Here is a 20,723-nt window from a genome sequence, read left to right as displayed (position 1 = left end):
CTTCCCCATCTACACAACACGGGATAATGATGCCCACATCCTAGAGGACCGCTGAGAAGGCTAAACGAGAATAGTGCAGGCAGGAGTCCTTTGTTGACTGTAACATACCCTACAAACAGGAATTATTGCTACAGCTTCATGACGGATTTGCTCCTTAACAATAAGCTGTGGTACTGGCGGCTTCTCCTCATCATCCTTCTGATTTTCTTACAACTCTAATAACTTTGGTTTATTTTTAAGACTTTCCCCACCCTCTCCCCCAACAATGGCCTTTATCTTTGACCCCAGTGTTACTGATTCTGACTCACCTTCCACAGGTTTATTCACACAACTAGACCCAAGATGCTTATTGCCAACATTAGGCACTAAAAAGAAGAAGAAAGGGGCGACTGGGTGGCTCAGTCCGTTAGGTGCTTACTCTTGTATTCCACTCAGGTCATGATCTCATGGTTGGTGAGATTTAGACTCACATCAGATTCTGTGCTGGGCATGGCACATGCTTCAGATTCTCTCTCTATCTCTCTCTCTCCCTCCCCCGAGTCTGCTCTTTTTTTCAAGTAAAAAAAAAGAAAGAAAATCAGATACATGGTGTTAAACTCTCATATTACTCAATTCAAAGTTATAAGCTTCTCAATCTCAAAAGCAAAGAAGAAAATTTAGCAGGTTTTTTTTGTTTTTTTGTTGTTATCAACAAGCCAAGATTCTGCAGTCCCATTTTTCTACTCTCCCCCTGACCTTTGCCATTTGAACATTAGGGCCCACCCCAGAATATCCCCAACACTCAGGGAATTACAGAAAAAGTGAGACATTAATTGAAGGGGGGCAGAGGGGAGGGGTGCATATCCCTTCGCACTAGGTGTGTAGTTTAAGTCATCCTGACATCTTTCTTCCCTTCAGGTCATTTGGCTGTGGTAGGTGGTGCTTATATTCCACCAACATTGGAGAGAAAAGGACCTTATCTATGGAATCAAAAAGACTTGACTGCAGTTTTAATTCTACCACTTACTGTGTGACCTTACATCATTTAACTTAGCTAAGCTTCAGTTTTCACATCTGTAAAACGGAGATACCACTATTTGCCTCATATAGTTGTTTTGAACCATACTATATGGTTTTACGCGCACTGCCTGGCATACGGCAGGTGTAAAATACTGATTAAGGAAACTCTTTTTTCCCCAGGGTTTTATTTTTCGATGTGCCAGGTCTTCCCGTGAGCAGCTTGCCAACTCCCAGGGGAGCTTAGCGCCCCTTCCCCCCGCCCACGCACCCACCCCATCCAAAGCCCTAAGCCCTTGTAACCCCTAAGCCAGCTTGCAATAGCACTAAACCTGCCGCCACCGCGACTTTTGACATCTCCGCCCTCCTCCCGCAACTGCGGACGGGCTCACTTCCGCCGGAAGAGGCGGGCACCTCCGCGCGGTTGGCGCGAAAGTCGGTTCGCGGCCTCAGCAATTTCCGGGTTTTACGTTTGCTTCGGGTCGGGGGCGCCGCCGGCTGCGGCGGGTGTGCGCCGGGGTGGCGCCCGACCCCAGCCACCGTCTTGCGGGCCACGTGCATTCTAACTCGCCGCCCGAAGACCCCCAGGCTCCACCGAGGTGAGGGAGGCACGGAGAGAGGACCCAGCTCCTTCCTCACCCTGATTGGGGGATCGCTACACTTCCCCTGGCCTTAGGGCCCTCGTTTCCCACGTCCGTGTAAATGGCCCTCGGACCGGCGGGTGAGGCTTTGACGCCGGAGAGGACGTGACTGCGGTTGAACCTAGAGTCGGGCCTTTCTCTGGGAGCTGGCGAGCAAGAGCATTCGGCCTTCTAGGGGCATGACCTTGCTAACCGGCTTTCCGTTTATATATTGAAGTCCGTTTACTGAGGAGTGAACAAACCTCGAGGGTCGTGGACAGTTTCGTTCTGTGTATCTTTAAGCTAGGCGCAACTGAAAGCCCCATGGGCTTAGGGGTCTTAGAGCCCCATAACAAAAGCCCTGAGTGTAGTCAATTTAGGGACATTAATGTCGTTTTCTGATTTGCATGGATTGTTGTTGTCACTTTTTTTTCTCGACTTTACCCACATTCTAGCGTTTCTTAGAAACTAGTAAACGAATTCCTGGGCAAAGCCAGCATCTCTATCCTTGGGAGTTGTTGTCAGCACAGAAAAATAGCTGCTCTTAACGTTTAACTTCATACGGGATGTGTTTTTGTCCTTGTTAATGGCTCGCTTATTTTGACAGTTCAAAAATGTCCAGAAATGACAAAGAACCGTTTCTTGTGAAGTTTTTAAAGTCTTCAGACAATACCGAATGTTTTTTTAAAGCTCTTGAGGTAAGGGTGCTTGAAAACGCCTTGTTTGGTGCTCTGAATTCATTTTCTCCTTTTTAGTGTTTTTGATTTATTGGGCTTCTTATGTCTTAGTTATTTTTGAGGTTTTACTGTAGTCTATATTAATATAGATGTGATACATATTTTGGGGTTGATGTAAACATTATTGTGTATTTTGGAGAGCATAAGTCTGTTAGGACATTTTTATTGAAAGTAACACACCTGCTATTCTTGGAAATTACATTTCTTTCTATGTGTACTAATCAGAGTAGACCTTTGTGTGTTGAAGAAATATGAATCTGTTGTGTACTGGTTACACTTAATTTTTTGGCGTTAAAACTATGTTTCATTGTGTACAGTGTAATATGGGAAGATGTAGGGGGTTTTGTAGAGCCTTGCTACTCACAGACCCCAGTAGCATTAGTAGAGTTGGAAATGCAGAACATTGGGCCCAACTGAGACTTCCCAGTTAGCACCTGCATTTTAACAAGATCTTCAGTGTGATTACTGTGTGTATTAAAGTTTAAGAAGCATTATTGTAGCAGGTTTTTCTCTCAAGTTCATTCAGCAAATAATTATTGAGTGTCATGACCTGTTAAGGACTGTTCTAGTACTTGGGATACATCAGTGATCACAACAGGCAAAGGTCCATGCTCTCTCAGAGCTTACATTCTATTTTAGCAGGAGGAACTAGACATAAATCAGGCAGGATAAATGAGTAAACTCTATATGTTACAAGGTGCTAAGTGCTATGGGAAGAGAAAAGAGTAAAACAGGTTAAGGGGTTCTAGAGGATGTTTGCTGGGGGAGGAGGGAAGTTATAATTTTAAGTAGAGTATGATCAGTGAAGGCTTTATGGAGAAGATGATAATTGAGTGCAGTTGAAGGAGTTGAGATAGTTAACCATGTGTATGTCTGGGGTGAAGCTTTCAGGCAGGGAGAACAACTATACACAGGCCCCTGAGAAAGTACTTGGGAGTGTCTGTCCAACATTAATGTGGCTATAGTGTAGTGAACAAGGGATGGGGGAAGAATATTAAGGGGTGCTTTAGAGAGTAAGAGTAAAGAGGTCATATAAAAGGCCTTGAGGACCATTGTAAAGACTTTTGCTTTTTCATTTGAGCATATCTGATTGAAGTGACGGATCAAGTCAGGTAAAGACCTGGAAGAAGAATATTCCAGGTAGTGGGAACAAGAGCAAGACCTCTAATGAGGTCATGCTTAGCTTGTTCCAGGCTCAGCAAGAAAGCAGGAGGCTAGAGAAGAGTAAGCAAGAGAGATGAGAGGTAGAAGGTAATAATGGGGAGATAGGCAGGGGCCCAGACTCATCACCTGATTTGTATTGTGAAAGAGATTACTAGCTGCTATCTGGTGAATAGATTTAGGGCAAGGAAGAGAGAAGGAACCACTTTGGAACCTTCTGCAGAGGTCGAGGGGAGAGATGATGCTAGCTTTCAAAGGGAAAAAGATTGGATTGTAGATGGATTTTGAAGGTAAAATTTATAGGACTTAAATACAGGAGAAAAATTTCAGGTGCATTCTTTCATTTTTTCTTTCAGTCAATAAAAGAGTTCCAGTCAGAAGAATATCTTCAGATTATTACAGAAGAAGAGGCATTAAACATGAAGGAGAATGATAGGTCACTTTATATCTGTGACCCATTTAGTGGCAATGTCTTTGATCACCTCAAAAAGGTTTGACAACTTTTAGTGTGTTCCTTCCATAGTCTGATTTTCGTTTTGTTTTTGCTTCAGTGGATATAAATTCTTTATCGACCATGAAATATTATGCAGATTATGAATATAGAGGAATCCTTTGGTTTTAGGAGACCAGAATAATACTTTTAAAGGCTAATAATGTTACAATAGGCTTTTGTATTTTAGAAGATTTAACTTCATTTAGTTTAAGTGAACTCTATAGTAATGAAACATTTTAGTGATGGAGTTCTGTACTTAAACTCAGTTTGATTACAAAATTTTCAGTAAAGATAGGAAGAGATCTCAACGTAACTCTTGGTTACTTACTGTCTTTCCTTTGTGCTCTTACACACTGAATTTTAGTACCTGTACCTTGTTCAGGGTCTGAAACATTATATGCTAAGAAAGAAGCATTTTGGAGATGAGTATTGCAATATACCAATGAGCCATCTTATTTCTTTTTGTTGATTTCCAGAGTCTACTGACTCATTACTTTTTTGGTGTCTGGACAAGAGAGAAGCATTGAAATAAAAGTAAACTGGCTGTAATTCCATGCAGATAACAAAGAAGTGATTCTTGTTTGAAGGAGAAGAAAACATAGAAGAGTAGGTAGATGCAGTATCTGCACAATTTATGGAAGGTCTGTGCCCACCTTTGCCAAAAGCATTGTTGGTCTTACCCTCCTTTTGGAAATAACATTCCTTGTCAGATAGAATCAATAGCATTAAAAATTCACTTTTCCTATGGCTGAAGAAAAAGATAGCAGTAATCATATGCCTTTTAGATCTTTAAATCAGTCATGATTTAAATCACCCACAGACTTTTTAGTTCTGGCTTGAATGTGCTGATGTTGAGCAAGACTGTCACTTTTGTTAACTCATTTATCAGTGAAATGAAAGGTCACTTTTTTAGCAATCTGTAATACCATAGAGAAGTCTTTGTGCATCTTGGAAAGACATTGAGTTGAAGACAAAGTGTTTAAACGCAGATGTAGAAACTGCCTAGGATTATTTTTTGTGTGTGTGACAGTGTAGGTATTTTAGAAGGGGATCAGTGAGGCTCTTATTATTTTAAACTGCTTGGTTGGCTGGGTACTTCATTTAAAAAGTATATAATGGATATTTCCTAATTATTATAGCATAAGACTGTTACTCATACACCCTATCATTAAGGCTATGTTTGTTTTAGAGATTACAATTTGGTGACAACTTTGACTGATGTGGCTCTTGAAGCTTATTTCTTTTGATAGACTGCATTGTTTGATTTGCATGTGTGTTTATTTAGTGTGTTGTGTCCCTAAGAAATTAAATAATTTTTCTTATAACAATTTGGTGATTTTTCTGCAGTGGTCATCACCTTCTGTAAATAATTGGTAAATATTACAAAATGTAATTTCATAATACAGGACGTCTTTTCCTACATACTAAACTTTCTCCCTCTTTTTATAGCTTGGCTGCAGAATTGTTGGCCCTCAAGTAGTCATATTTTGTATGCACCACCAGCGATGTGTCCCAAGAGCCGAACATCCAGTTTTTAATATGGTTATGTCTGATGTAACTGTATCTTGTACAAGCCTGGAAAAAGACAAAAGGGTAAGTGTTGAGGAAAATCATGACCAATATATATATATCTCCACACTTAATCTTCCACTGTGTAGGAGACACTTTGAAAGACTTTGTAGTTGGTGTTCATGGCTTACACAAAGTCAGTATACAACAGTGTACAGTCTTCTCTATTTTAACGAATACACTAGCATCTGTTTAATTGAAAACTGACTACTTGAAAGAAAACTCCCTTTTTCCTTTCTGCAGTTGATGAGTTAGAGTTTGAGTCATATTTTTTCCACTGTAGATGGTCGATCTTATAAAAAAAAATGTTGACAGGTAGAACGGGCTATGGGTTTAGCATTAGCTCCAAGGTAAGAAATGCTTTGATAATGCTTTCTAAGAGATAAAAATATGTATTTTTATATGTAATGTATAAAATTTATATTTAAAAGAAATAAACTCATGGAGTTGAAAGAAACAAATATAGGAAAATAATGTGTGAAGGTAATTATTTTTGAATTTATATTTCATATTTATCTTTATACAAAAAGTAATTTGATTATTTAACTTTATAGTGGTAAGAAACATTTGTGCCTTAAAGCTAACAACAACAAAAGATATTTATGAGTCTTTGTATTAAAAATGGCAGAGATAATGTTTGCTTTAGTATTAACATATTTTCTTTTGGGTTTATAGGAAGAAGTTCATAAATATGTACAAATGATGGGTGGACGCGTATACAGAGATCTTAATATATCAGTAACTCACCTTATTGCAGGAGAAGTTGGCAGCAAAAAATATTTAGTTGCTGCAAACCTAAAGAAACCTATTTTGCTTCCTTCTTGGATTGAAACACTTTGGGAGAAGTCACAAGAGAAGTAAGAAAGACATTTAGATGTGTTCTAGATTTAAAAAAATGATACATGTGATCATTTTGGCCTATTGTGGGTTTTTATAGGGGAGGTTTTATGTTGTTCTTTCGGGATTTGTTATTCAGGGACAAAAAGTGGGGTTCTTACCCTTCAGTGAAAACAAGAGAGCAGAATCTGCAGGCTCTTATTATCAAGGTATTAGTTAATAGGTAGAATAGGCTATTGATTTAATACTAGCTTCAAGGTAAGAAATGCTTTGATGATAAAATTGTTAGCAGCAGTAAATGCTTGTAAAATAGTTGAGAGGATCACTGTAGCAATTGTCACTCTTAAGTTGCATTACCCTTCCACTACTCTGCCCATATATTAAGATGGAGAGTGAATAACCATTTTGGCAATTGTATTCCATCCCAAAGATGTCGGCCTGTGTAAAGTTGAATGTAAACATATGTAAGCCATTGACTAAGTTGTGGTCCTTCAGCAAATGTTAATCAAGCTCACTTTACGTACCTGGCCTGAGCTTAGGCGTTAGATATACATAGTGAGCAAAGCAGGATACATGCTTGCCTTCATAGACCTTAGGAATAGGCATTTTTCAGTCTTCCTCTCAGCACTGTCCAGCACATCCTAAACATGTCTCCGCATCGGAACCTGCGTTCCCAGCATGTCTGTCTTGCATGGAAACAAAATGGTAATGATATTTTTGTTGGTATTCAACTAAAAATCCTTGCATATTATCCATATGGTATAAGGGAAGGAAAAAAAGTCTCCTTTTCTGGTAGGCAACCAAGATCGTTTTGAGTTTCTAGGTATTTCAGACCTAAAATTTTGGAAAACACACCACTTTGGCATGGATTTAAAGAGTTAATGAAATATATTTTCCCTCAAAACAGTTTTATTTGAGAAACCCTATCTGAAGTATTACTTTTCATTAGTGACATAGTGTTGAGCTAGATGAGCAATTAGTGTAATTTTGCATGTTTGTCAGTTTCCCTTAAAAATGATTAAAATCCTAAAAAAATGAGGAAAGCCTTAATGATTTCTGTTGTCATTATTATTCTGGTAAGTTTTAAACTAGTATATTAAAATGTTTATTTTTTCCTTGTTACTTACTTTCCCCAGAAAAATAGCCAGATATACTGATATAAACATGGAAGACTTCAAGTGTCCTATTTTTCTTGGTTGCACAATCTGTGTGACTGGCTTGTGTGGCTCAGAAAGAAAGGCAATTCAGCGACTCACAGTTAAGCATGGAGGTCAATACATGGGACAACTGAAAATGAATGAATGTACACACCTCATTGTGCAAGAACCGAAAGGTAAAACTATATGCAAAAAAGTACAGAATTTTCTCTAGTATTTAACATTGGAAGATGTTTACAGAATAGCTTTTCCTTCTGATATGTTACAAATCTGGTATATTTTTTCCCCCTGAAATCTTACAAAGAGAGTTTGGTTCACAATCTGTATAAAAATTACATGACTATCCAGGTTTATTCAGATCATTAAAAAAACTTACAGGACAAGAAATTTGGATGAATAAAAAAAAGGCTAATGTAGCTAAATTAAATTTCTTTCTAATGACAAAAGGCTTGGCTTAGTTTTTAATTGAACAAATCAGCTTTATTAGATGAACTACAAGTTGTAACCTGCAGATATACCTTGCAGCACATGAGGCAGTTAAACGAAGAAAATGCATTACCATTTCAGTTACCCCACATTTATTCCTCAGTTTTATTTTATTTTTTTAAAATGTTATTTATTTTGAGAGAGAGAGCAAGAGAGAGCATGAGCAGTGGAGTGGGAGAGGGAGAGAATCCCAAGCAGGCTCTGTGCTGTTAGCACAGAACCCAGCATGGGGCTCGAACCCACAAACTGAGATTATGACCTGAGCCTAAATCTGGAGTCAGACTCTCAACTGACTGAGCCACCCAGGCACCCCATAAATTACTCAATTTTAAGAGATTAAACCCCCTTATATGGCATGTGTATTTACACAACACATGGAAAATATAGTTGGGTAATAACTTAAAATATTATTTTTTAATATACTGTATAGCATACTGTTTGAAGGTAAGAAGTGGTAACTTTAATTTTGTTTCAGGTGAGTTTTTCCCCATAACCTATAATACTATGAATATTTCTACAGAGATAGATTTTAATGGTTACATTTCTCTTTCTGTTTCTTAATAAACATAATAGGTCAAAAATATGAATGTGCCAAGAAATGGAATGTACACTGTGTGACCACACAGTGGTTTTTTGACAGTGTTGACAAAGGTTTTTGTCAGGATGAATCCATATACAAGACAGAGCCTCAACCGGAAACAAAGACTGTACCTGATACTTCAACTCCTACTGGCCAGATCAACACAGTTGATAGTAAGTCTCAGTGGGATTAAAGTAAACAGTCATTTTTTTAAAAAAAATTTTTTTTTTTCAACATTTATTTATTTTTGGGACAGAGAGAGACAGAGCATGAACGGGCGAGGGGCAGAGAGAGAGGGAGACACAGAATCGGAAACAGGCTCCAGGCTCTGAGCCATCAGCCCAGAGCCCGACGCGGGGCTCGAACTCACGGACCGCGAGATCGTGACCTGGCTGAAGTCGGACGCTTAACCGACTGCGCCACCCAGGCGCCCCTAAACAGTCATTTTTAACAGTTTTCTATGTAAGAATTGATTTGTAAATAGAATCAGTTAGATATAGTAAGGAATGTCATTCTTTCTTGATATGCTCCCAGACATAATTGTATAATAACTAAATTGTATGAAAATTAGTCCAGAACTCCTGGTATTTCTTTTTATAATGAATGTATTTTTTTCTTTTTCTGATTGAATGCAAAAGATGATTAAAGAAATCAAGAATACTAATAAAGACTTAAAAGAATTTTTCAGAACTTGACTGATGTTCAGATAGTAATACATTTTTATTAGTTTGCTGCAGTTGTTATAGACCATCTGTATTCATGTAAAATTTAAAATCATTTCTATCTTATAGGTGCCATGTTGGCAATTTATCAGATATTATGCTTTTTTCTTTCCTGGACCCTACAGCCAGCAACTTCAGATTTTTAATGGAAGCAAGCCACTATTGAAATATATTAAATTTATTTTTATTTGAAAAAGATGTGAAAGTTAGTTTCATTTTCCCTTCTCACTTGGCCACCAAGACTTCAGTAAAAACATTTGATTCTTACTTTGAAAATTGTTCACAGCCCTTTGTGTATAAGAAAAGTTAATCTATAGGGAAGTAGGTAATCACATTTTTATCTCCATAAATTTCTACATCTTTGTTTGATATGTAGGTCGTACTCTTTCGGATGTCAGCCATATTTCCAACATCAATGCAAGTTGCATAAGTGAATCGATATGTAATTCAGTTCTTAATAGCAAAGTGGAGCCTACACTTGAAAATCTAGAAAATCTGGATGTCAGTGCATTTCAAGCACCTGAAGATTTACTAGATGGTTGTCGGGTATGTCTTTATCATGTAATACTTGCAGTGATAATATACATCAGTGCTACCTAGCCTAACTTTGAAGACACCTCAGAGTTGGGCTTGCTCCTTGTCTACGTAAACCTTCACCCTAGCTAAGCAGAGGCAAACATTAGGCCATAGCTATCACGGTCCCTCTGCCTGGGATGTGCCTTCATTTGTAGCTTTCAAAGTTTTTATTCAATTCTGAACCATCCTAACCAGTAATCTTTCTACTCTGTTTTGAGACCACTTAGTTTCTGAACCACTTAATGGATTTTTATTTATAACTGTCACTTAATAAGTGTTTCTAACATGTTAGACTGTGCATGTTGTTAATATGTTGTATATAATCTCATTTAATTCCCACAAATCTAAAATGAGTATTACCCTGAGACTGAGGCTTAGCAGATTAAAATTCTTGTTCAGAATCACACAGATATTAAGTAGACAGCCATCTACTCCAAAGCCTATATTCCTAGGCTTTATTCCAGGGTCCTATATTCCATTAGACTCGCTGCTTTGTTTAGTGTCCTTTGGGCTACTTAATTTTTTAATGTATGAATAACTGTTTTATAAGTGCCTTGATGAAAACATCCTATGCTATTTATCTCCTAGAGCTGAATACTTATTTAATATATTTCTACTTGTAGAGGTGCCTGGGTGGCTCAGTCGGTTAAGTGTCAACCTCTTGACACTTATGTGATCTAGCCCTGCCTCAGGCTCCATGCTGTCAGCATGGTTTTGTCTTTCTCCTTCTCTCTTTCTGCCCCTTCCCCACTCGCATGTGCACTCTAAAAATAAATAAACTTTAAAAAATACATATATATAATTTTTCTACTTGTAGAGTGAATAGGCTATACATTAATTCTCAATAGCAAAGATGTAACCCTGTTTTATTGTTAAGAGAGGAAGTTGGGCAAATTACCTTATCCTTCTAAACTTATAAAACTTACCAATGTATGGGGCTCCTGGGTGGCTCAGTTGGTTAAGCGTCCAACTTCGGCTCCGGTCGTGATCGCACAGCTTGTGAGTTCGAGCCCCATGTCGGGCTCTGTGCTGACAGCTCAGAGCCTAGAGTCTGCTTTGGATTCTCTGTCTCCCTCTCCCCTTCTGCCCTCCCCCTTTCATGGTCTGTCTCTGTCTCTCAAAAATGAATAAACATTAAAAAACTAATAAAAACTTACCAACATATTAGCAGAACAGAGAGTATCTTATATAATCTTTTTTATCCTAGACCCTGCCAATTCTGGATATGACTTTTAATTATTCTTATAGGAAATTTATGTGACAGAAATCATGATTCCTCATTTTTGTTCAAATATATTCTAATGGAGGTTATTTAATTTGGGATATAAATGCAGTTAGGAATAGATTTGTCATTTAAGAAATTTTTTTAAAGACATGTAAAATAGAGATGAAAACGATTTTTATATTTATTAAATTGGTTTCAATACATACATACTGATAGTTAAAAATAAATTTTTGCATATGTATTATTGTCAAAGCACGATCCTCAGCTTGACTTAAATTATCTTGTGTAATCAACTCTGTGTAAAAGGTATCTTAATTTACGGGTAAGAAAATTGATTTAAAGAGCCTGAGTAACTTACCGTGGTCATGTAATTAATTATTGACAGCTGAGCCAAAATTTAAACCCAGGTTTCCTGAACTCAGACATATAAACTCCAGTTTATTTCTATAATCTAAAATTTACAAATAGTAAGATATTCAATATTTAAGAAGCTACCGGCATTTTAGACATTGCTGTGCACTAATATTCAGAAGATAATTGAATTCTAGCTTCTATTTTATTAAAGCCTTAAAATACATATCAGGTGTCTACTGTGAAGGATGATGATGCTATAGAACTGTGAAGAAGTAATAGTAAAAATTTCAGAATTGTTAAAAAAAAAAAATCCAAGTTTCAGAATACATTCCATTCTTAATGTATTTTAAATGTACATGAGTTGTCTTATTTATACACAATGGATTTAGATATATATTTTTTTAATAATTTTTCTGTTGAGAGAAATAAGCCATCTTCAATGCATTAATCTAAAGTAGATATTTTCTTTCTTTGCAGATATATCTTTGCGGTTTTAGTGGCAGAAAGCTAGATAAACTGAGAAGGCTTATTAACAGTGGAGGTGGAGTTCGTTTTAATCAGCTCAATGAAGATGTAACTCATGTTATTGTGGGAGATTATGATGATGAATTGAAGCAGTTTTGGGATAAATCGGCTCACAGGTTTTGTCAGTTTTTATATCAATGCATTTTCTACTCTGTAATGATTTTTCTTAAAATTGCATATCCATGCGGTTTTGGAAACAGCATGGCAAGCGGGATGATGGTCTTTATAGTTTGAACTAATATATAATTATGTACTATTTTTGTAGGCCTCATGTAGTGGGAGCAAAATGGTTGCTAGAGTGTTTTAGTAAAGGTTATATACTTCCTGAAGAGCCATATATCCATGCTAACTACCAACCAGTGGAAATTCCAGTTTCGGATAAACCTGAAAGTCAAACAGCCGCTTTAAAAAAGAACAACAGCTCCTCCAAGAAGGACTCTACTCCTGATGGAAAACATGAACAAGCTGATGAAGATCTCCTCTCTCAGTATGTAAATAATAACACAACAGCGGGTAAGAAATAGTTGATTAGTATTTACAGTCATAAATTTAGAAGAGGAATGCATCATATGTGATTTCTACCAGGTTTTCTAGATTTTAAGTTAAACCATTTTCTTAATGTTTTACGTTTGTTACTTTTTGTAAGCAGGCAAGGCCAAGGGGTGCTGAACCCTCTGACCTCCTCCTCTCTTCAACTATCTCCACTTTGATCTGTTTTATATACCAGCATCACTTTGTGTGAGTTTGTAACAGCATGAATTTTTATTTTAACCTTGTAATTAATTACCTCTTACTTGGTTATTGTGATCTTTAATGCATACAGTGCTGCACTGTGAACTGTGACCTCTATATGTAATCTTCTCAGAATGGGAAGGAAAACTGCCAGTGAAGAGTTGTGAGCAGCATTTCTTCTTTTTTAAGAAAAAGTTACTGTGAGGGGCGCCTGGGTGGCTCAGTCGGTTGAGTGTCCGACTTCAGCTCAGGTCATGATCTCACAGTTTGTGAGTTTGAGCCCCATGTCGGGCTCTGTGCTGACAGCTCAGAGCCTGGAGCCTGCTTCGGATTCTGTGTCTCCCTCTCTCTCTGCCCCTCCCCCACTGTACTCTTTGTCTCTCAAAAATAAGTAAATGCAAAAAAAAAATTTTAAAAGTTACTGTGAAATACTTAGTACGTTGAGAAAGATATGAAGAGTAATGTGATGCATAACCATATGCTACTACCTAGGTATAAAAAAAAATAGAATATTCCACTATACCAAAAGCCTGCTGTAAGTCTCCCCATTTTCCTTATAGTTTACATGTGTATATGTTTGCAATGTATATACTCTTTAATTTGTGTGTATTTTAACTTATATAAATGACATATGGTAAGTACTTTTTTGCTATTCTCCTCCAACCATGAGAGATATTTATCTAATCCAAGTAACTGGTTGTGAATACACCACATTGTATCCATTTTCCCACCTATAGACATTTATATTGTGTCTTTTTTTTGCCGGTGAAAACAGTACGGCTGAGATTGTTCTTAACCATGCCTCTGTGATTGCGTGGAGGTTTCTATACATGCATATGATACCATGTTTTGTCTGCTGTATCTGAATTAATGAAATAGAGATGTTAAACTCCACCACCATAATGGTGGCTTTGACAGTTTCTCCATGTAGTTCTGTCAGATATAATTTTTTAATATATCTTGATGTTTTATTACATGATGATCCTCATTTTCCTAATTTTTTTCCTTAAAATCTGTTTTATCTGATATTAATACAACTATCTGTGCCTCGTGTGAGTATTCATTTAGTGTGACTGACTTGTTTTCTTAACTGCAAATTTGGTCAGTTTTCTTTTATTGTTGTGATCTATTTTTATTATTTTATGCCATCTTATTTTGTGCTTTTTGTTTGTCTCATTTTTCTATGCTTCTTTGTTTAAAATTTTTGCCTTCTTTTGGGTAGCTTGAGCTTGCCCCCTCTTACCTCAGTTCCCAACTCTCTGTCTTCCTTCTTCTAATGTAGGAGTTAGATCTGTTTTTATTTTCAGTGATTACCCTTGGAACTTAAAGGTGCATCATAACTTGAAATCTAAAGTTAATCAGTATTTTGATCTTCATCTTTTTTTTTTTTTTTAATGTTTTTATTTATTTTTGGGAGAGAGAGAGAGAGAGAGAGCATGAGCAGGGGAGGGCCGGAGAGAGGGAGACACAGAATCTGAAACAGGCTCCAGGCTCTGAGCTGTCAGCACACAGCCCAACGCGGGGCTCCAACTCACGAACCGTGTGATCATGACCTGAGCTGAAGTTGGACGCTTAACCGACTGAGCCACCCAGGCGCCCCTGATCTTCATCTTAAGTACAAAACTTTATAACACTATCTTCAACATCTTGCTAATCACACCCCTCTACACACACTCACTAGTACACTCAATTTATGTGATTTGGGCTAGTATTTTCATTGTCTTTTTTAATCTCACAATTAGATACTTATTGTTTCATGTGGCCCATATTTGTTTTGATTTATCAACATATTTAGCGATTTCTTTGCTTCCCATTCCTTGTTGTCATCTGAGACCTCTCCTCTGGAATCATTTTATTTCCTCCTATAAAATATATCCTTTAGAAATTCCTTCAGTTTCTGTTAATGTCTTTATTTTGCCTTTGCCTTAAAAAATAGTTCTGCTCTGAATACAGTCCTAGACAGAGCTCATGGGAGATGAGCTCTTGGGAGATGTTATTTCATTGTCCTCTTTCTGTGGCTGGTGGACAAGAAGTCATTCAGTCTAATTGTTATTCTTTTGTAGGAAGTCTTTTTCTTGTTTTCTGGCCTTTTTTAATACCTCCTTTTATTTCTTGCATCCTAGAGTTTTACCATGTACTTGTCCTACTTGCAATTCATTGTGCTTTCTAAATTAAGGATTAGTGGGGGGGTTTTTGTTTGTCTTTTTACTTCATTGTAAAACATTTTTCATCTATTATCACTTTGAATATTGCTTCTTCACCACTCTATGTTTTCTAACTGCCATTACTCTGTGTATGGATCACTTAACCTGCCCTTCTGATTTCATCTTTTTGTCTTTCTGTGATTTATTATGTGTAATTTATTCAGGATTTCCTTTCACATCACTGTTTCTCTGTTTAGCTATTGCCTAATGTGTTTAACCCATCCATTAAATTTTTTATTTCAATAATTATTTTTTTCAGTTCCTAGAAGTTCTGTTAATAATCCTATTCTGTATTCATGTCTTATTAATTATTTCTTGAAACACATTAAACATACTGCAGTATTATGAATGGAGGGGAGAAGTAGTTCTCTGTATTGTTAATGCTGCCTAGTTTGTGATATTATAACTCATTAGGCCTCTGGAAATTCTTTTTTTTTTTTTTTTTTTTTTTAATTTTTTTTTTTCAACGTTTATTTTTGGGACAGAGAGAGACAGAGCATGAATGGGGGAGGGGCAGAGAGAGAGACACAGAATTGGAAACAGGCTCCAGGGTCTGAGCCATCAGCCCAGAGCCTGACGTGGGGCTCAAACTCACGGACCACGAGATCGTGACCTGGCTGAAGTCGGACGCTTAACCGACTGCGCCACCCGGGTGCCCCAGGCCTCTGGAAATTCTAAGAAGCTTGAAGGTGAGGGTTTGTTCCTCTAAAAAGGGTTCATATTTAAATCTGCCAGAAGTCTAAGGGTTTTCCAACTCAGGACACGTCTCAGTTTATTGGCTGGATGTTTTTTGGACCACCAGGCTAGTGTGAATTTGTACTCTTCACCTACTTTGAGGACCCAGCCTATGATAACAAATTCTCAGGAGAGATGTTTTTTCCCCCTTGACCCAAAGCCAAAATCAAGTGTATTTGTCATCTCCTTTGCAGGGTAGATTTTTTGTTGTTGTTTGATTGATTTTGGTCTGCATTGTAACTAGACATTTCCCTTTAGGGTTTCTGGGTTTGTTTACTCGTGTACTCCGCCCCAACTCTAGTTTGTGTGAGACCAAAGGCTTAAGTTGTTTCCCTCCACGTGATGTTCCTGAATTCTGAGAATCTAAGTTTCTGGAAAAATAGATTCAGGGTAACCATTAGTTTTAGTAACCACTCCGTGCTCTGGATTCATGATACTACTTCATTTTCAGTCCTTGATTTCTTGCTTTCTTGCAAATTCAGCTCTGCATTTGTACTGATGCCTTTAATATTTTATTCTATATTTTCAAGTGCTTTTAATGAGAGGGTTTTGCATGTCTAGCCTATCATATTTCTAGAAGGGAATTTGCAGCATTTTATCTTTTTCTTTTTTAGCTTTAATTCCAGTGAGTTAATATACTGTGTTATACTAGTTTCATGTATGCAGTATAGTGATTGGACAAGTCCGTGTATCACCTGGTGCACTCCTTAATCCCAGTGACCTGTTTAACCCATCCTGCTGATTCACCACCCCTCTTGTAAACACCAGTTCTCTATAATTAAGAATCTGTTTCTTGATTTGTCTTATTTTTTTTTAAGTTTATTTATTTTGAGAGAGCGAGCATGAGCAGGGAGGGGAGGGGCAGAGAGAGGAAGAGGGAGAGAATCCCAAGCAGAGCCTGACCCAGGGCTCAAACTCCCAGATCATGACCTGAACCAAATCAAGAGTTGGAGCCGTAACCGACTGAGCCACCCAGGCACCCCTGTCTCTTATTTTTTTTTCTTTTTGTCTGTTTGTTTTCTTTCTTAAATTCCACATATGAGTGAAATTATATGGTATTTGCCTTTCTCTCAGTGACTTATTTTGCTTAGCATTATATTCTGTAGCTTCATCCATGTCATTGCAAATGGCAAGATTTCCTTCTTTTTGATAGCTGGATAATACTCCATTGTGTGCTTGTGTGCGTGTGTGTGCGTGTGTGTGCACGCACACACACGCACACACATGAACACGCTACATCTTCTTTATCCATTCATCATTCACTGGACACTTGGGCTGCTTCCATATCTTGTCTGTTGTAAATAATGTTGCTGTCAACATAGGGGCTCTGGTATCCCTTTGAATTAGTGCTCTTATATCCTTTGGGCAAATACCTAGTAGTGTGGTTGCTGATCGTAGGGTAGTTCTATTTTTAACTTTTTGAGGAAACTCCCTACAGTTTTCTACAATGGCTCCACCAGTTTGCATTCCTACCAACAGTGCATGAGGGTTCCCTTTTCTCCACATCCTCACTGACATTTGTTTCTAGTGTTTTTGATTTTAGCCTTTCTGACATGTGAGGTGATAGCACATTGCAGTTTTGATTTGCATTTCCCTGATGATGAGTGATAGTGAGCATCTCTTCATGTGTCTTTTGGCCATCTGGATGCTTTCTTTAAAGAAATGACTGTTCATATCGTCTGCCCATTTTTTAATTGGATTTCTTGCTTTTTGGGTGTTGAGTTGTAGAAGTTCTTTATATATTTTGGATACTAACCCTTTACTGGAAACGTATTTGCAAATATCCTCCCATTTTGTATGCTGCCTTTTAGTTTTGTTGATTGTTTTCTTCTCTGCAGAAGCTTTTATTTTGATGTAATATTCCAATAGTTTATTTTTGCTTTTGTTTCTCTTGCCTCAGGAGACCTATCTAGAAAGAAGTTGCTATGGCCAGTGTCAAAGAGGTTACCGTCTGTGTTCTTTTCTAGGAATTTTATCGTTTCAGGTCTCACATTTAGGTCTTTAATCCATTTTTGTGTATGATGTAAGAAAGTGAAAAAAAAAAAAAAAGGAAAGTGGTCCAATTTCATTCTTTTGCACATTGCCGTCAAGTTTTCCCACACCATTTGTTGAAGAGACTGTCTTTTTCCCATTGGATATTACTTCCTGCTTTGTCAAAGATTAATTAACCATGTAATCGTGGGTTTATTTCTGGATTTTCTATTCTGTTCCACTGACCTGTGTGTCTGTTTTTGTGCCAGTGCCATACTGTCTTGATGACTATAGCTTTGTAATATAACTTGAAGACTAGAATTGTGATACCTCCAGCTTTTGCTTTTCTTTTTCAGGATTGTGTTGGCTTTTTGGGGTCTTTTGTGGTTCCATATACATTTTAGAGTTGTTTGTTCTAGTTGTGTGAAAAATGCTGTTGGTATTTTGATGGGAATTGCATTAAATGTGTAGATTGCTTTGGGTAGTATAGACATTTTAACAATGTTTGTTCTTCTAGTCCATCAGGGTGGAATGTCTTTCCATTTCTTTGTGTTGTCTTCAGTTTCTTTAATGAGTGTTTTATAGTTTTTGGAGTACAGGTCTTGCACCTTTTTGGTTAGATTTATTCCTCTATTATTATTACTTATTCCTAGATATCTTATTAAATAGTACTGTTTTCTTAATTTCTCTTTGTGCTGCTTTGTTACTGGTGTATAGAAATGCAACAGATTTCTGTATGCTGATTTTGTGTCCTGCAACTTTACTGAATCTGTTTCTCAGTTCTAGTATTTTTTGGTGGATTCTTTCAGGTTTTCTATATATAGTATCATGTCATTGGCAGACAGTAAAAGTTTTACTACTTCTTTACTGATTTGGATGCCTTTTATTCCTTTTTATTATCTGATTGCTGTGACTAGGACTTCCAGTACTGTGTTGAATGAAAGTGATGAGAGTTGACACCCTTGTCTTGTTCCTGACCTTTGGGGGAAAGTTCTTAGTTTTTCCCCATTAAGGATGACGTTAGCTGAGTGTTGTTCATATATGGCCTTTATTATGTTGAGGTATGTTCCCTCTAGACGTACTTTGTTGAGAGTTTTTTCCATCAGTGGTGGTTGTACTTGTCGAATGTTTCTGTGTCTATTGAAATGATTGTATGGTTTTCATCCTTTCTCTTGTTGATATGATATGTTGATTGATTTGCGAATATTGAACCATCCTTGCATGCCAGGAATAAATCCCACTTGATTATGGTGAAAGATTTTTTGAATGTATTGTTGAATTTGGTTTGCTGATATTTTATTGAAGATTTTGCATCCATACTTATCAGGGTTATTTGGCTTATGGTTTTTTTTTTTTTTTTTAGTGGTGTCTTTATCTGGTTTTGGTATCAGGATAATGCTGGCTCATAGAATGAATTCCGAAGTTGTCCTTCCTTTTCTATTTTTTGGCATAGTTTAAGAAGAATAGGTATTCTCTCTTCTTTAAATATTTAGTAGAACTCACCTGTGAAGCTATCTCATCTTGGGCTTTTGTTTGTTGGGAGTTTTTTAATTACTCATTTAATTTCTTTCCTCGTTACCAGTCCAGTTTTCCCCCCCCCACACTATTTCTGTTAATGGTATATTGAAAAATTGGTTTTTGTCAGACTATTTGCTTATGCTTTAGTAGTACATTATGTCAGGAGATCCTCAATTTTCTAGGATGTTTTGGCATAAAAAAGCCGCAGACTGACTCAGCAGTTTTATGCATTATCCTTCAGCCAAGGGTACGTGGTGGAATCAAGTGATTAGTTTCTCAAATCTTCCTTTCTCTGGCAGTTAGTGGTCTACCTACTTTGGAAGGGTTTAATGATAGTGAACCTGACAGAATCCCCAAGCTCCTTAGAATGTAATCAAGTTCTTTTAGTTAAAGCAAAATTATTTTTGAGAGTGCTTACTTAGTATTAGGTTTATCAAGATGTGTTTATTGGGCTCCTAAACGAGATCTGATGGAAAGAAGGATTCTGTTCAAATAAATGGAAGGGACCGCTGTAGAACATGCTAATTTATTCTGAGTCTCTTCATAACTTTAGGGTTTTACTTGCAGCTTATAAGAACTTAGTATTGCCAGTTTGTTTTTATGTATTAGTTTAAAATTCCACATGGTGCAACTACATGGATGGAACTAGAGGTTATTATGCTAAGTGAAATTAGTCAGAGAAAGACAAATATCATATGACTTCACTCCTGTGAGGACTTTAAGACACAGAACAGATGAACACAAGGGAAGGAAAGCAAAATAACATAAACACAGGGGGGGTACAAAACATAAGAAACTCTTAAATATGGAGAACAAACAGAGGGTTACTGGAGGGGTTGTGGGAGGGGGGATGGGCTAAATGGCTGAGGGGTTTTAAGGAATGTACTCCTGAAATCATTGTTGCACTATATGCTAACTAACTTGGATGTAAATTAAAAATAATAAAATAAAATTCCACATGGTTTCCATCTTCCATTTCACCAGCAGGATATAGATATCAAACAAAGTTGTTTCTTTTCCCTTCTAGATGTGATTATAAAATAATTATAAATGCAAAAAAGTCTTTTATATTAAGAATAGCTATTTTAAAACAGGGAGGCAAACCGTAAGAGACTCTAAATAGAAAAAACTGAGAGTTGATGGAGGGAGGTTTGTGGAGGGATGGGCGAAATGGTTGACAGGCATTAAGGAGGACACTTGTTCAGATGAGCACTAGGTGTCATATGTAAGTGATGAAGCACTAAATTCTATTCCTGAAACGAATACTATGCTATATATTAACTAACTTGAATTTAAATTAAAAAAGTAAAAAGAATAGCTATTTTAAACATTACTTTCCAGGATATTTTCTATTTTCATATTGCCTTTGTGTGTCATATCACCTTTGTTTCCTTCTAAGCTTATTCATCCTCACCTATCTCTAAAATTACAAATACACTATTAACCCTTTTTCTTTATATAATGAATCTGAAGTTCAAAGAGTCTCCTGATGTATTGATCAGTAAATGTTCTAGATAAAAGTGTG

The 20,723-nt window shown here is 37.1% G+C and overlaps 1 protein-coding gene across 6 annotated transcripts in view; it reads left to right on the top strand.

Moving 5' to 3' along the window:
* The window catches only part of TOPBP1 (DNA topoisomerase II binding protein 1), a 79,724-nt gene that overhangs the window by 16,849 nt on the left and 42,152 nt on the right, over positions 1-20,723 (top strand). Inside the window, exons 1-10 of one of the 6 annotated variants that reach the window (XM_047874768.1) lie at positions 1,438-1,595; positions 2,224-2,314; positions 3,871-4,005; positions 5,457-5,600; positions 6,252-6,433; positions 7,550-7,746; positions 8,630-8,809; positions 9,735-9,904; positions 11,991-12,154; positions 12,304-12,551. In XM_047874768.1, coding sequence (XP_047730724.1) covers positions 2,231-2,314; positions 3,871-4,005; positions 5,457-5,600; positions 6,252-6,433; positions 7,550-7,746; positions 8,630-8,809; positions 9,735-9,904; positions 11,991-12,154; positions 12,304-12,551 — 1,504 coding nt within the window. In that variant the 5' untranslated portion in view covers positions 1,438-1,595; positions 2,224-2,230. Of the gene's footprint in view, positions 1-1,437; positions 1,596-1,628; positions 1,718-2,223; positions 2,315-3,870; positions 4,006-4,483; positions 4,649-5,456; positions 5,601-6,251; positions 6,434-7,549; positions 7,747-8,629; positions 8,810-9,734; positions 9,905-11,990; positions 12,155-12,303; positions 12,552-20,723 lie in introns of those variants that run through there. The other 5 variants (XM_047874769.1, XM_047874771.1, XM_047874773.1 and 2 more) reach the window with 5 other exon arrangements.

This window comes from Prionailurus viverrinus, chromosome C2, assembly GCF_022837055.1.
Source record: "Prionailurus viverrinus isolate Anna chromosome C2, UM_Priviv_1.0, whole genome shotgun sequence".
NCBI lineage: Eukaryota > Metazoa > Chordata > Mammalia > Carnivora > Felidae > Prionailurus > Prionailurus viverrinus.
This window is presented reverse-complemented; position numbering and strand designations above follow the sequence as displayed.